Source organism: Notamacropus eugenii, chromosome 2 (genome assembly GCF_028372415.1).
Source record: "Notamacropus eugenii isolate mMacEug1 chromosome 2, mMacEug1.pri_v2, whole genome shotgun sequence".
In the NCBI taxonomy this organism is placed as follows: Eukaryota; Metazoa; Chordata; class Mammalia; order Diprotodontia; family Macropodidae; genus Notamacropus; species Notamacropus eugenii.
In genome coordinates, this window is record NC_092873.1 from 387,249,216 (window position 1) to 387,265,380 (window position 16,165).

The 16,165-nt window shown below is 35.9% G+C and overlaps 1 protein-coding gene across 1 annotated transcript in view; it reads right to left on the reverse strand.

Annotated features, from left to right (window-relative positions):
* Nucleotides 1-16,165, reverse strand: part of COG2 (component of oligomeric golgi complex 2) — a 60,458-nt gene that overhangs the window by 33,274 nt on the left and 11,019 nt on the right. The window contains exons 4-5 of the mRNA XM_072647462.1: nt 15,913-15,993; nt 13,738-13,841 (exon numbers count right to left, since the gene is read on the reverse strand). Coding sequence (XP_072503563.1) covers nt 13,738-13,841; nt 15,913-15,993 — 185 coding nt within the window. The remainder of the gene's footprint in view (nt 1-13,737; nt 13,842-15,912; nt 15,994-16,165) is intronic.

Sequence of the window (16,165 nt, forward strand, 5' to 3'; positions counted from 1 at the left end):
AAATGATTACACAACACGACTATAAACACTATTATTTACAATTTATATTTTAAAATGTGGATGTTAACATTGAAAAACTACTCCTAGGTCTTCTTCTGGACTATTCTGGGCAATTTTTCAAATTTCATGACTATTAAAAATATTATTATATAATTTGCTTTGCATAGTTGTAGTCAATGTATATATTACTATTTTTCTTTTTCCATATTCGATGACCTTTTTCCATATCCAACTATTTAAAAGGCTAAACTTGAAAGTTATTTCCCTTTCTCTGAATCTTTTCCAACTTACTGAGAATCAAGTATGTGCAGAGCATTATGTTAGATCCTATGGTAAATGGCAAAGGAAAAACCAATAGTTTTTACCCACTGACACCCTGGACTGAACTGTAGAGGAATAACACTGAACAGAGATTATGACTAGAACTAGGACTTTAGACAATAAAGTGAACTACTTTTTAAACTTTACATGTGTCTACCATTCTTTCTTTATTTTTCTATTTGCCACTTCCACCTTGGCTCCCAAACATTCTCTTTACTTGCCATACTATTTGTAGCTAGCATTTCTATAGTGCCCATTTAATGTTTGAACACATGCATCATCTTATTTATATCATACAATACATATGTCTTCTGATCTGATTCTCACAATAAATCTATAAGGCACCTGTTATGTGCCAGGCACTGTGCTACATGTTGGGGATACAAAAAGAGGCAAAAGACAGTCCCAGTCCTCAAGGAGCTTACAATCTACAAAGAAGATACCAGAATTAAGATGGGTTGGTAAACACCTCCTGGAGGAGATGGAATTTTAGCTAGGACTTGAAAAAGCCAGGGAAGCCAGGAGGCACACATAAGAAAGGAGAGAGTTACAGGCATGGGAGACAATCAGAGAAAATGCTGGGAACTGAGAGATGGAATGCTTGTTAGTGGAAAAGAAAGAGGTCAGTGTCACTGAATCAGATTACATGGTGGGAAGTAAAGTGGACAAAGATGAGAAAGGTAGGAGAATGTTAGGTTAACAGGCTTTGAATGACAAACGGAGCATTTTGTATTTGTTTCTGGAGGCAACAGAAAGTCACAGGAGTTTGAGTAAAGGAGTGACATGGTCAGATCTGTGTGTTAGGAAACTCTCTTTAGTGGCTGAATGGAGAATGGATTAGAGGGGAGACTTCTAACAAGCAGACCCACTAGTAGGTGACTGCACATAAGCTAGGTGTGAGGTGATGAGGGCCTGTACCAGAGGGGCAGTAGTGTCTGAGGACTGAGAAATGTTGCAAAGGAGAAATTGACAGGTCTTGACAATAGACTGGATATGAAGGTTGAGAGACAGTAAGAAATCCAGGATGTCACCTAGGTTTTGAGACTGAAGGACTGGGGAAGATGTGTTGCCCTCTACAGTACCAGGGAAGCTATGAGGGAGCAGTGAAGAAACTATTGCTGAGAGAGTTAAATGGCTGATCCAGATTTACATAGTGTCTGAGGCAGGATCCAAACTTAGGTCTTTCTATTCAAGTCCAACACTGTGCCACCAACAGAAATATGCCCTCTCCTACATTTAATTCTACTTCCTCCTGAGAACTGTCTACCCTTTTATAATTTGTTACTTTAAGATGGTTCATGTTACTTTAAAAATGGCTCAAAATGCAAACTAAAAATGTGTTTTGTGTATATGCTTCCTTTTAATTTTTTTATGAGGGTGGGTGAAAATCTTACAATCTCATGAATAAAAATGTTAACGAATACAAAACCTAGAACTTGCAAATTAGAATAAAGTAGAATTAAATGTATGGTACAACCTCATGTAAAGCATAATGGAATTAAACACAATTTAGATATAATATGATTTAAGAACCTCTAATAAGAGAGAATTCACTAGCAAATGAGGTAGCCCAATACATTTTTTGAGAACTCTTATTCTAATTAAGGTGAAACCAATTTTTCTGCAACTTTTACCCACTGGTCCTAGTTTTGTCCTAGGCCAAGTAAACAAATTACATCTTTTTCACATGTGATAGCTGTTTCACCCTAAATCTTTTCTTCTCCAGGCTAAGTACCTCAGTTGCCTTTAACTGATACTTTATGCCATGGTTTTAAGTTCCTATATCACCCTAGTCATTGCTTTCTTTTTTTCCAGTGTGATACCGTCCTTGCAAATATTCTAGCACCTGTAATGTTAATGGAATGGGAAGACCTTTCCTGCCCATTAATAGGTCTATGTGACGTGCTTTGAACTTGGGCCCAGCTGACTGCTGTGATGAAATCTGAGTCACATGGAGCCCATAGTGGAGGAGCTTGCCAAATGGGTGGAGCAAAAAGGGTGGAGCCGGGAGAGAGGCGGAACAGCTAGCTTGAGTGAGAGAGGGAGGAATTTTGCCTAGGGGAACTCATTTGTGGGGGGGAGGCCTAATAGAGAGAAGAGTTGGGAATATCATCAGTGCTCCCTGGATTAGTGATGTATATAAACTTCTTTGTTACCACAGTGGAACTGGCTGAATAAGCATCTTGGTTTCATCTTTGAGGAAGAGAGTTGGTTATATTTTGTGATTCAACCCCGGAAATACGTCTGTATATTCATAGCTGTGTCTATGGATACCACATTGGCAACACAGCACCCAAAACTGAACAAAGAATCTCAGATTTGGTCTTACCAAGGCACAAGAATCTTTTTCATTCAAAGAATCATAGCTCTAGAATTGGAAGGGCCATCTAGTCCAACTCTGGACACTATACTTCTGTTAACATAGTTTAAGATTGCATTACCCTTTTCAATGGCTACCTTATACTGATGACTTACATTTACTTAAATCTTCCTATTGTTTCCATTTTTGCCTAAGCCCTATTTTCCTATTCCTATACTTTTGCAATTGTTATCTTGAGTCTGAGTATAGTAGTTTATGTGTTAAGATGAATTTCATTAGATTTGGCTAAACTAACAGCAGTCATGGAGTTGGGGTGCCTTGGGTTTGTCTTGTCTCTGACACATGCTGGGTAACCCTGGGCAAGTCATTCAGTCTCTCAGTATCTCCACATAACTCTCTAAGACACTCAATCAGAGAGAAGTTGACAATGTGCATTGGTGGAAGAAGTTTCCTCTCCAGATAAAAAAGCAAAAACTGACAATGATAAAATAACAAGTTCTTTCCTTGTCTGGTTTCTAAGACTACTTTGCTAAGCAGACATTTAAAAAGCCATAAAGATTTTCCTAGCTGTAATCAGTGTTTCAACTATGTTTTTTTTTCTGATCACTATCTTCTCATTCCTAACTTCAATTTGTGCAAAATCTTTTCCATTTATGACCAAGCCTTATAAGTGATAATAACAACAATAGTGATAATAAATAATTCTAAATCATTGGAATGATGCTGTACAAGGGGAAAGGATATAAGCATAACAAGTTATAAACATATTTACAAATTATAGGTATTTATCGTGTTGTGCAAAAAGCAATGGAATCAGAAGACAAAGGTTCATGTTCCACTTCTGCTACTGCGAGGGACATCACAATCCGAGTCCCAGTTTCCTGGCGTATAAAATCAGGAACAGTGCCACTTGACTCACATAGCTGCAGAAAGGATCAGCTATGATAATGTAAGCAAAATACTTTGTAAACTATAAAGTACTATATCAGCAACTATACAAGTGTGGTTTATTTTAGTATTTTATAGGAATATTGCTCAACCCACTAAACATGGGTGAGCACCACCCCCTCCTCCCTAAGTTTCCGTCTTTGGCCTTTTGTCTCTATAAACTCTCTCTCCCTCGGCAACCCTAACCAATCAATGGCTAGATTATCAACTCTATTCAGATGAAACCCACAGTTTTATCTTCAATCCCTTGCCCAGAGCCCCAGTTAATTTCTAATTATGTGCTGAAAATTTCCACCTAGATTTCTCAAAAGCACTCGAATTCAACATACCTAAAACTGAACTGACCTTTTTTCTCCCTAACCCTTACTTTCCTCCATACTTCCCTATATTTGATGGCAAGATCCCAGTCAATTAGTTTATAAAAAAATCATCTTTGACTCTGCCCTTTCCCTTTCTCACATCCAATTAGTTAATAAGGTCTATAAATTACAATTCTGAAGGCTCTCTTTATAATCTGTCCCCTCCTTCCTATTCCCACTCCTACTACCCAAAGCAAGGTTTCTATTTCTTCTCACAAGGACTACTGTGACATACTTCTAAATTGTCTTCTTACCTCCAGCTTTCTCCCCAATCCAATCTATCCTGAATTTGACTCCCAGAATTATGTTCCCAGCTTGCTCCAACCATATCATTAACAGCTCAAAAACTTTTCAGCAAGTCTTCATTTATAAACAGAATACAAACTTCACAGCACTGAATGTTCTCCATAATTTGGCTCCAACTATATTTCCAGACTTATTATATACTACTTCCTCTTCACATACTCATATTCTAGTAAAGATAGTCTATTCCTCATTCCTAAATCCGTCCTGCCCCTTTCCACCTTTATGACTTTTCACTCTACTACCCCAAGCCTGAAATGGACTCCTACTACGTCTTTGCTTACTGAAATCCTCTTCTTCCTTCAAGACTCATTTCAGGCATTTTCTCTTAAAAGATGCTATTGGCATAAATGGAAGCAAGCCATTGACCCATCCACTGACAGGCAGCATACCACTTTTAATAAATGTCATCTTACTCAGAGAAATGTGCCTCAGTTACTTTTTTCTATTTTTATCACATCCTAACTTGCATATAATAATTTATAAATATCTTACTGCCCTATAAGTCTGAAAAAATACTTGAGGGTGAGGATCATGTCAGACATCATTTCTGTATCCCCAATATCTACCATGGTACCTTGCCCATGGTAATAAGTGCTCAGTAACAGACACCAGGTCTAAAGTAGGGGTTGGAAAAGAGGAAGAAGACAAACAAATGGACTCAAGAAAAAGTGGTAAAAAGGTAGAAGAGGAACTAGGTCACTATAATTAGAATGATCATTTTATCTGATATTCTACAAATCTCATCAAAGGAAATTTAATGCATAGAACATTTTCAGCAGAATTATTACAAGAAAGATAAAATGACAATTTGCCACCAGAACACTATGAGGCCACTCGCTCCATCAGCACTTGTGGTTGCTACTATAATTGCTTGCAATAAGCAATTAAGTCCTAAAATAGCAATCACTTAAAACAGAAATACAGGATTTTTCCTACTCCTCTAGGGTAGAGGAGACATAGTAGTTTGACAAAGACTTTGCTTTCCCAATATCCTGTAGTTTGAAAATGTTTTCCATTCCCAAAATTTCTCCCTTTTGAAAATAAGAGATAATGGATGCTTCCTCATAGGTTTTCATGATCAAATAACTCATCACTTCAAGGTCAGTCTAGGAGGTGATAAAATTTAGTTTTATTATCTTAGTTAAGATAATCCTCAGACAACTGACACTATCTGGGGATACAAAAATGAAATCTAATAGTCAAAGGGAAGAAGAAAAAGGTCATTGCTACCCCCTATTACCAAACTTTCAACCAATCATGTTGCTCCTTGCACCTCAGCTCTATAACCAATTATGCTGCCCTCAACCTGATGATGTCACCTATCTGTTCTTTGTTCTATACTCCCCAAAACTTACAAAAGGGGAGCTGTCAGTATGCTTAGGGTCTTCAGCATAAATTAAGGCAAACCACTTACCCATTTATTGATAGGCAGCATGCCCCTGTCCATAAATGTTATCTTGCAATTATAATTCACAAGTATTAATTCATGAGATGATTTGCTTCATTTAAAGCTTGTTCCGTCTTCTTATTTTAACCACTTAGCTCTAATTACTACATCTTCTGCATAATTCTTTTGTTTATAGACTAAAAGGTTAGGGAGATTTGTGAATAGTTATTAATTCACCACCTTTCAGTTCAACAGAAATGAAACTGAACTATAATCAAGACTTTTAGATACAGCCGTAAATTAATGAAGATGACCATCTTTCTAGTCACTCAGGCTCAGTCTAGACTCCTCAATCTTAATCACCACACAAATACTCTTGTACATACCTCCTATACATTCTTCCCCTTCTTTCCCCTTACATAGCTGTCTCAACAGTATACCACCTAATGCTTGGACTACTGAAATTATCTTCAGGTTGGTCTCCCTACCTCAAATCTTCTGCATTCCAACCTATGCTGACAAATTTCTCTAATTACACGCTGACAAGAGGTGCCTCTGAACACTCATTAGACTGGCAAAGCTGACAAAAAAAAAAAAAAGAAAATGCCAAACATTGAAGGAATTATGAGAAAACAGATACATGTTAGAGCTGTGAGTTTGTCCAATCATTCCAGAAAGCAATTTGGAACTATGCCCACAAGGCTATTAAACTGTGCACACCCTTTGACTCAGTGATATCACTACTAGGTTTATACCCTAAAGAGATCAAAGACAAAGGAAAATGACCCATACGTACAAAATTACTTATAGTAGCTGATGACAAAAATGATGACAAAAAACAGAAACTGAGGGAGTGACTATCAGTTATGGAATGGCTTAAATGGTTATGGTATATGAATACCATACTGTGCTATAAGAAATGATGAAGAAGGTTTCAAAGAAACCTGGGAAGACTTGTATGAACTCATACAAAATAAAATGTACAGAACAAGGAGAACAATTTATATAATAACAACAGTATTATGAGAAATAACTTTGAAATAGTTAGGAACTCTAATCAAGAAAACAAATAACTACAACTCTTTAGAGGACTCATGATCAAACATGCTACCTATCTCAAGATAAAAACTGGACAGACTCAATGAAGACTGAAGAATATTTTTTTAATGTGTCTAATGCAGGAATTCTTTTATTTGATTACATATATTTGTAATATGTTTTGTTTTTCTTGCATTCTAATGTGTAGGGGAAGGAGAAGTGCGAGGAAAAGAATTCAGAAATTTTAAAAAAAATGAATTTAAAAAAATGCACACAGTTGGATGTTACACCAAGCTCAACAATCTTTAGCATTTGCTTTTTAAAAAGTGCCTGTCCCTAACTTTCCGGTACCTCTGATATTTTCCATGATTCCTCAAAGATCATTGACTGTACTTCAATGATTGATTCTGTAAGATCCTTTTTAGCATTTTCTATATAGTTCATCTAATCTGGAAAAGAACTTTTTTTTAAAGTTGTTAGATTCTGTTTTCTATCACATATCTTGTCCTCTAATTCCCTCTTGCATCTTTTCTGACACAAAGTCATTCTGACAAATATAGAAAAAAAATTTGAGTAATCTGCTTTCTCTCAGCTGTCAAAGCAATTACCTCATTTACTTAAAATGGTAATACTGTTCCCTTACTTGCCTTCTTTTGTTTTTTTCCTCTTACTCTGAATATACCTATAATTGTCCATTTTGCTTTTTTCTGAAAAATTTTCTCAGATCTCAGCTCAATCTTGGCTTTATCTTTCCTGAGAACTGTTACAGCTCCCCTGTAGTATTTTGTAGTGTTCTGTGGCAATGTGCTCCTGTTTTCCATCTCTGGTACCTGATCTCCTCGAATATGACCTTGAAGATCTTTCTGTTAACTACATTAATCTTATTTAGATCCTTGACCTCAAAATAATACATAAAGATGTTTTTTAAAAGGCAAAATGCCAGGAGATGTGGCACAACATGATCTCAGAGTCAAGAAGGCACAGGTTCAAAGACACCTTTGATACACACTAGCTTATATGACCCTGGGAAATTCAATTATACTCTCAACGTTTGAAGCTAAGTCTCTAATAAGATTAAAAATAGCAGAACAGTTGCTAATCTGCATTTTAAAGGGAACATCCTCTGCACAGGTTCCCTATTCCAATGAAATCAATGATATGATCCCAAAGCGCAAAAGTCAAGCATTACATTTAGCAAAATGTGAAAACAGCTAGAACTGCACAGGATAAGACAGCTCTGATGGGTTGTCAACTGCACCTTTGGAAAGACCACTAATATTGGTGAAATCATGGACCCACTGGAGTATATTATTATTCCCTGTCAGAATTATTTCCCAGTTTTATCATAAGAATTTCATTCTTAAAATTTTCTGTCACTCAAACTGCCTTTACTTTTAAACTCTTTCCCATAGAATCATATCCATCTTTTCTGTATTTTTTGAAAGTGTGATACTTTGGTACAAGCTATAAAGAGTTAAAGTACTCAAACACCTGAAAAGAATCTTTTCCTACAAGTCCTTTAGCTAGCTACAGTTATCAAAAATCTACTAAGTGAAATACTCATGTTCCCAAATACTGTAAGAGGATAGTATAGATGAAATTGAAGGCACTTTATTCACTGCCCTTAAGAAGTTTATAACACAGGAAGAAAAACATGACTAATATATCTAAAAAAGACTTAAAGGAAAAATCAAGGGTAAAGCTTAGGAAGTAACAGTTAAAGTAAGTTTTCCAAAGATCCTACATGTTTTAAAGATTTGGCCCAGGAGACTGAAAATTAGGATGGCAAGGACTACTTGGAAATGAGTATCCTTGAACTGAGTGGTCAATGAGGGATGGTTTTAAAAAAACAATTCTCCCAAGATGTGGCAAAAAATTAAATGACTATTGTCCTGTTTGATGAAGCAAACTGTTAACTGACAGGAAACTTTATCAGGCATCTTTAAGTATCAATTTCAAACCATCCTTCTCTCTCTCTCCAGATCAGCTTAGGATAAGACTCAACACTGAAGTAATTAGTTAAAGCAAGAAGCCTTTGAATAACCCACCCTGACTGGATTAAGATACTTATCCCACCTAAGAGAAGGAAGAATTTCCTTTGATAACTTCAGTTAATGGAAATTAGGATGGCAAGGACTACTTGGAAATGAGTATCCTTGAACTGAGTAGTCAGTGAGAGATGGCTTTAGAAAAACAATTCTCCAAAGACGTGGCAAAAAATTAAGTGACTATTGTCCTGTTTGATGAAATAAACTGTTAGCGGAACTATTACCTAATCTTTGGACCAATGATTAATCTTTAATATTTCTTGTGCAAGAATCCTATTAAATTGGGCTTTCAAAATGACTTGCCAGAAAGACATTCAATGGTATGAGAATACTGTCAGTTTGAACATTTCTTGCTTTAAGCAGAAAAATACTTAATCTGGAATAATCTAAAAATAATAAAAATTGTCTCTGGTAGGCTTGTGTCTGTAGTGTAGACAGTTCTTTGACAGTTTTTATGATTACTGTTTTATAATACAGTTTGAATTTTGTTCTCATTTTGTCTCTATGTCTTTGGTAGTTTGACAGATGTAGACTAAAGTATAAATTAACTGAGGTGGTTTTTTCATCTTTATTATATTACCTCTGCCCAACCATGAAGAATGTCTATCAATTTTCAATGTTCCTTTATTTTCATGTTTTGTAATTGTATTTATGTCTTGAGTATCTTGATAGACTGATTCCTTTACATTTTACATATTTTGTAAATTGTTTTGAATGAGATTTCTCCGTAATTTCTTCCTGGTTTGTATTAATAGCATAAGGAAATATTGATGAAGAGAGGGAGGATTTTGTATCCTACTTTTGTGAAGCTAGTCATTATCTCAATCATTTTTTTTTTTCTGATTCTCTGGGGTTTTCTAAATAAACCATGTCATTATCTGTAAATAAGGATGATTTAATTGCTGTGCTGTTGTTTATGCCTTTAATTTCATCTTCAATTCTTTACTCTCACTTTCAATCAGGTGTCAACTCCCATCAATTCTATTTTTCTAACTTTTAGCTATGTATGCCCCCTTTTCTCTTCCAACACTGCCACCACCCTGGTGCATGTCCTCATCACCTCACACCTGGACTATTGTAATAGGCTGCTGATTGGTCTCCCCGATTCAAGTCTCTCTCCATTCAATTCCATCATCCACTCAGTTATCAAACTGATATTCCTAAAGAGCAGGTCTAAAGTGGAATATGTCTTCTCCAGCAGTCTACCCTATCATTTTCACTCTCGCTCTTATCTTCAATCTCTCCATGCTATCCTGGGGAGCTTGCATGGCAGGGCCAATCATACTTTAAGTGCTGTAATGCTTTCCCTACTCAATCTCTGTATTCTATATTCTCATTATGCATTTACTTTTGCTTTACAGGATTGGTTAACTACAAACATTATCCTTCTTCTCTCTGAGCATTCTGCTTGCCATCGAATAGAAACACTAAGGTCACACTAAGCATGAGGCACTCTGCTAAGTATTAGCAATACAAAGAAAAAGTGAAAACAGCTCCTGTCATGCAGGCATACAATTATACCTTTGTTAGAAGCTTTGTGTATTGAAAGTTTATGTTGCCTTAAACACTATGGATGAAAGCTCACATTACCCCACCTACAGCAGTTAGGTGGCACAGTGGATAGGTGGCTGGAATGGGAATCGGGAAGGCCTGAATTCAAATCTAGCCTCAAATATTTAGTAACTACAAGACCCTGGGCAAGACACAAGAGATATTCCTTAAGAGGAGATTAGGACTTTAAATGGGAATAAGCTGCAGGGATTTGGTACTTGGCGAAATGTCTACCCCTAAGAGAGTGATATGCCTCCAAGGACAGCATCCTGATTCAAGAGAACAGAATTAGGGTTCCAGGGACCAAGATGATATCAGAAATGGTGGGAGGGCATGGAAAATAAGAAAAAAATTATCATCCATGAAGAATACAGAGACTAAAGAATTAAATAAGTATAACTATCATGAATCACAGAATAAAAGTCTAGGAAAGGCAAGACTATATTGTTTAGGTCCACTAAAAATTTATGGTGCTTGGCCCTCCCTGCTGCAAAGAAATCCTTTTACACATCCTTAATTAATGCATTCTCCCACTTATCAAAGCAGTTCTTCCAAACCTTTTCATCCTTCCTTGAACATTCCATGACTCCCCCTTTCCCCATTCTCTCAGCTGAGAACTTTGCCTCATATTTTACTGAAATAATTGAGGTCATTCATCAAGAGGTCCTTCTTCCCTCTTCTTCACCTCATATCACCATGATGCCTTCTGCCCCATCTTCTTTTTCACCCCTGTCACAAGTGAAGAGGTACCCATGGGAAATCCTGAGATTATCCTATCATCTCTACTCTCTCATTAATCTTCAATCTCTCCCAGGCTATTGGTTGTTTCCTACTGGCTTATAAACATGCACATGTCTCTTCCAGTCTTAAAAAAACTTTCATTTGATCCCTTTCAACTAGCTATCAACCCAAATATTTCCTCCCTTTTAACTTCTTGGGAAGGGTGCCTCCACTTACTTTTCTCTTGCTCTCTTCCTAATTCTCTAGAGTCTGGCTTCTCCTCATCATTCAAGTGAAAATGATCTCTCCAAAGTTACTAATAACTTCTTGATTGCCAAATTTAATGGCCTTTTCTCAGTCCCTCATACTTCTCGACCACTCTGCAGGCTCTGTCTGTTGGTCACCATTTTCTCCTTGATATTCTCTTCTCTCTAGGTTTTTGGGTCACTACTTAAAATACTTAAATACTACTTAAGTAAAAAATACTTAAATACTACTTTAAGTAAAATACTTAAATACTACTTTAAGTAAAAAATACTTAAAACACTACTGTTTCTTCTACTTTACCAATCTGATCGCTCTTTCATTGTTGGATCTTCATCTAGGCTATAGCCACTAAGCGTGGATTTTCCACAGGATTTTCTATCCTGGGCCCTCTTCTCCTTCTACACTATTTCCCTTAGGGGTTGAAAATGAGAGGAAGAGAACCTATAGTGATAGAATTGCTTTAAAGAAGATAAAACAAATAAAGAGACAAAGTACTATTTTTATACAGAAAGAGGGAAAAAAATCCTGATTCTGAAAAAAAAAGAATATTAGAGACAAATGGAGAAAAATATAAACTAAACTCTCATAACACTGTGAAAGCACTGGACAATCCAATAAACAGGAAAGAGTGACAAGAGTCAATTAAAAAATTTAAATAAAAAAAAACAAACCTCAACAATCTGTTGTTTTCAAAAAACTCACCTAGAATAAAAAAATGTATAAGAAGAAAGTGTTTCCCTCTCAAAGAGGAAGGCACAAGAAACATAAGCACCTGTAGAAGATCTTTGGTTTTTCACTTAAAAGAATAACCCAAAACCATTCTCCTGATACCGACCAGACACTGATATATATCCCATGTTGTGTCCCTAGCTTTTTGGTTTCACCCCTGAAATCAGCCAAGAAAGTCCCTCACTCTTTTCCCATTAACTTCATAGATAAGTGTTCACCTCAGGCCAGATGGCTCCAGAGTAACTGACATCATAGATAAAACCCATAACTATCTTTGAGTAAATCAAAGAACATTTCAGTCACATATCTTCAATTTGTTACTGTGACCAAAGCTCTCCAAATATGTATTTAAAAGTGGAGAGAGTAGACCAAACTACTTTGCTCCCCCTATTAATTACCAACCTGAAACCCCCTAAAGAGTAGGGAGCATTTTTAACACATGTCAGAGATGGGACCTTTCCTATGCGAAAAATGGGAATCTGGGAAGCCAACTTTGGAGCTTCCACATGATCCAAATCTGCAGAACTGTTTCAGCATTGCTCCAATCTAGACTCAGATCTGGAAGTCTGCAATATGTCACTACAGCCAGCTATAAAAAATGCTCTCTCATAAATTATCTCTGGACATCTAAGCCTTATATGTGACTTTACTTTTCCCTTCCCTACTTTGGACATTTGGATTATCACATAATCATCTGCCACCAATGTAAGATACTAAATGAATGGGGGAAACTGATCAAATCTCTTTCTCATTTTAAAATTGTATTTCAGGGAGCCCTCTGATTGCTGAAGTAAATGGGCTTAATTTAGCCTACTATGAGAGATGAATTCACTTGGAAAGAAACATGTTTTAATCAATTAATAAGAAGGCATGTAAAGTTCTCATTCAACATTTTAGTGCAGGGGCTCTTAACTTGGAGTCTGTGGATAGATTTCAGGGGGTCTCTGGACTTGAATGAGAAAAAAATTACATTTCTATTGCAATATACTTTCTTTCCTTTGTTATCTTCTATATTTTATTTTATGTATTTAAAAACATTACGAGAAAGGGTCTTTTAGGCTTTACCAGATGAGCAAAGGGGTTCATGATACAAAAAAAGGTTAAAAACCCTGGTTCTAATATTATAATCTCCTACCAATCTCTTTCAAATGGTTTACCTAAGATTGATAGAAATGTTTATTAAGTTATACATTACGCCTATTAAATTTGTAATAGCTGCTCCATTATGCCACTTTAGATTCAAGGTACATTAATGTTCATTTGAAAAATTTTTATAGTTCATTCTAAATATTTTAAAATATCAAAATATTGAAAATAGGCACCAAGACACCTAGAGTAGACTAGTCTGACAAATGTATATTATATCATGCCCCAAAGGCCAACAAGGACTGTATACATCAAAGGGGGAAATGTCAGAGACAAAGGCCTTGCAGCAAAAACATTCTGCCTCTGATTCCCTGAAGTTAGGATACTGAAAGTGTGAGAACTTATAGGCTATGGTTGCTGTGAAAGTATGAATAGGAGATAAGTTATATAATTCAAGTATATGTTTCAAAACACCCAGAACTTCATCTAAATGTCACAAACCTAGACTTTTAATATTATGCGTTTTAAAAATTCATGCTGGTCCATTTTGTTCTTTAAGTAAGTCACAACTTTTAAAATTGTGGTAAGTTAATTATGATTGATATAGTTAAAAAAAATTCATGGGCATATTTTGAAAAAATTATCTTACATATTTACCTGCTTGCTTCTAATGAAGATGTCTCCTTAGAATTTTGGGAATTTAATATTTTTTCAATTTTCTCAACTGAGCGAATAACTTGAATAAGTCTCAACACACACATCTGTAAAGAATAAAGCAAAAAAGTGAGAAAGAAATTTTTTCCTGATATTTTATCTTTGTTACTTTATTTCCTGGGTCTAAACTCAGGACAAGACTTAAAAGGTACTGTTTGCTCAGTCAAAACTTTCAAGTTATGAACGGTTTTCTGTGTCTTAAAATTTGTCATTGAAAACACAAAGAAATATTAATTTTGACTTTCTAGAAGAAATACAATGCCTTGCCTTATTACAACATGATACAGGAGGCTTATTGCAACAAATGCTGACATTCCTTATTTCTTAAATTTTCTATCCTTGCTCCTTTCTCTTCCATTTCTAACCATGAACTTTTTCTTCTGCCTTACTTTTTCTGAGCTCCTTCAATTTTAACTTTACTTATTTTCTTGTTAGATCTTTCATTTTATGCATATATGCACTAAGTATACATCAAGAAGCCTGAACATAACAACTACATTTACATGTATACGTGGGAGTAAACAGACATAATTTTGTAGATAGTTAAGCACTTTCAAAATAGCTGAAACAGGGTAAAAATAAGCAGTGAGGAGTACTTTGAAGGGATGGATAAAAGCAGCCACTTCTTTACAAAAGATAAGTTTTGTGTCATGGATAAGAGCTAATAAGAACATGAACAGAAATAAGTAAACAGATAAATCTGTCAAGCAGGTCTGTTTTCTTTTCAGCTTTAGAAAAGTTTACAAATTTCTGTGTGTGTCTGTGTGTGTCTGTGTGTGTGTGTGTGTGTGTGTATTCCTCTTTTCATTTTTGGGGAGGGGGATGGTTGTTGGGAAGGGTGCAGACCTGTTATTTCACCGGGATAAGGAACTTTCCATGAGAAAAAAGTCCCTTTACCAGTGAAGTTTGACAATCATTCTGCAGTTCCACTATCTCACATTTTTTAGACCTATAATACCTATAATTCCCAGGTGGTTTCAAATCCAGGTACTAACCAGGCCTGAATCCTCCTACCCTTCTATTTTCAGATGACATTTTGTGCATTCAGGTGGTATGGCTATAGACATTAAATTGATAAGCAAGTTTTTTTGTGGAAGATTACTCACAGTATAGTCTTTTGGAAAGACCACTAGATTAGGATGGCAGACTTGAGTTCTATTCCTAGCTCTGCACTTGTGTAACTTTAAATGACTCACTTATTTCTTATCCCACTTCTTTATCCATAAAATTAAGAATCCAGTATTGTTCTGACTCCATGGGTATGTTATTTAACCTTTTCGTGTGAGTTTCGTTATCTGTAAAATGAAATATTATCTGCTGCACGTAGCTCACAGGGCTGTTGAGCATTTTGCAAAACTCAAAACTCTATATAGCTGTTAGCTATTATCATTAATACTAGAAAGAATAGTAGCCTGGGAGGAGGCCTGGGTTCTATTTTAGCCCCAGATCTGTGTTAACCAGTTGTGTGAGCTTAGGAAAACCACTTAACACCTATCTCTGAGACTGGACATTTTTATATGTAAAACTGACACTTGGACTGTACGATTTCTAAAAATTTCTAATTTTATAATCTGACCTCTTCAAAAAACTGGTGGAAATCTAAGATTAAACCTATGAAGGTTTTTTTTTTTAAAAGCATGAGAAAAGTAACATATAGGGGGAAAGATTCTGAAAATGTAAATTTAGTGAGTTTTAGTTACAAAGAAGCCAGAGACTGCTATATTTAAAAAAAATTAAAACCAAGATAGGCAAGTTAGTGAACAAAATAATATGCCAACAACCAATATATTTCCCTGCTATTTTTCCTTTGATTACACTCCACCACTGCTGTTCTTAAAAGATGAGTACCTAAATAGGCCTTGGCCTAAAGGGGCCAAGGTCTCCCATTGCATCCTGGGCCATCTCCAGTCATCCTGATAAATATCTGGTCACTGGATTCAGATGGCTCTGGAGAAGAAGTGAGGCTGGTGACCTGCACAGCCCTCCCTCACTCAAAACAAAGTCAATTGCAAGTCATGCCATCATTTCTCTGATGGCATGGTCTTCTTTGGTAATGAAGGACAAACACAACAATCTTAAAAGAACTTTTAGATTGGTAATTTATATATTTGCTCATACCTTTTTTCTTCTGATATCCTCTTGTTTAGACATTCGCTCATCAACTGCCCGAATTCCCTCACTGACAGTTGACTTAAGACTCTTAGAAAAGAGAAAGCAAGATAAGTCAAAAACAAATAAACCCATGGCAGGAACAAATGAAGTATAATATTGGAAGCTTTTTGCTTACTCAGTTGCCTATCTGTTAGTACTGTACCAAGTGCTATGGGAATACTAGATATAAGCTTTATAAAAGTGATTATTTATATGATAG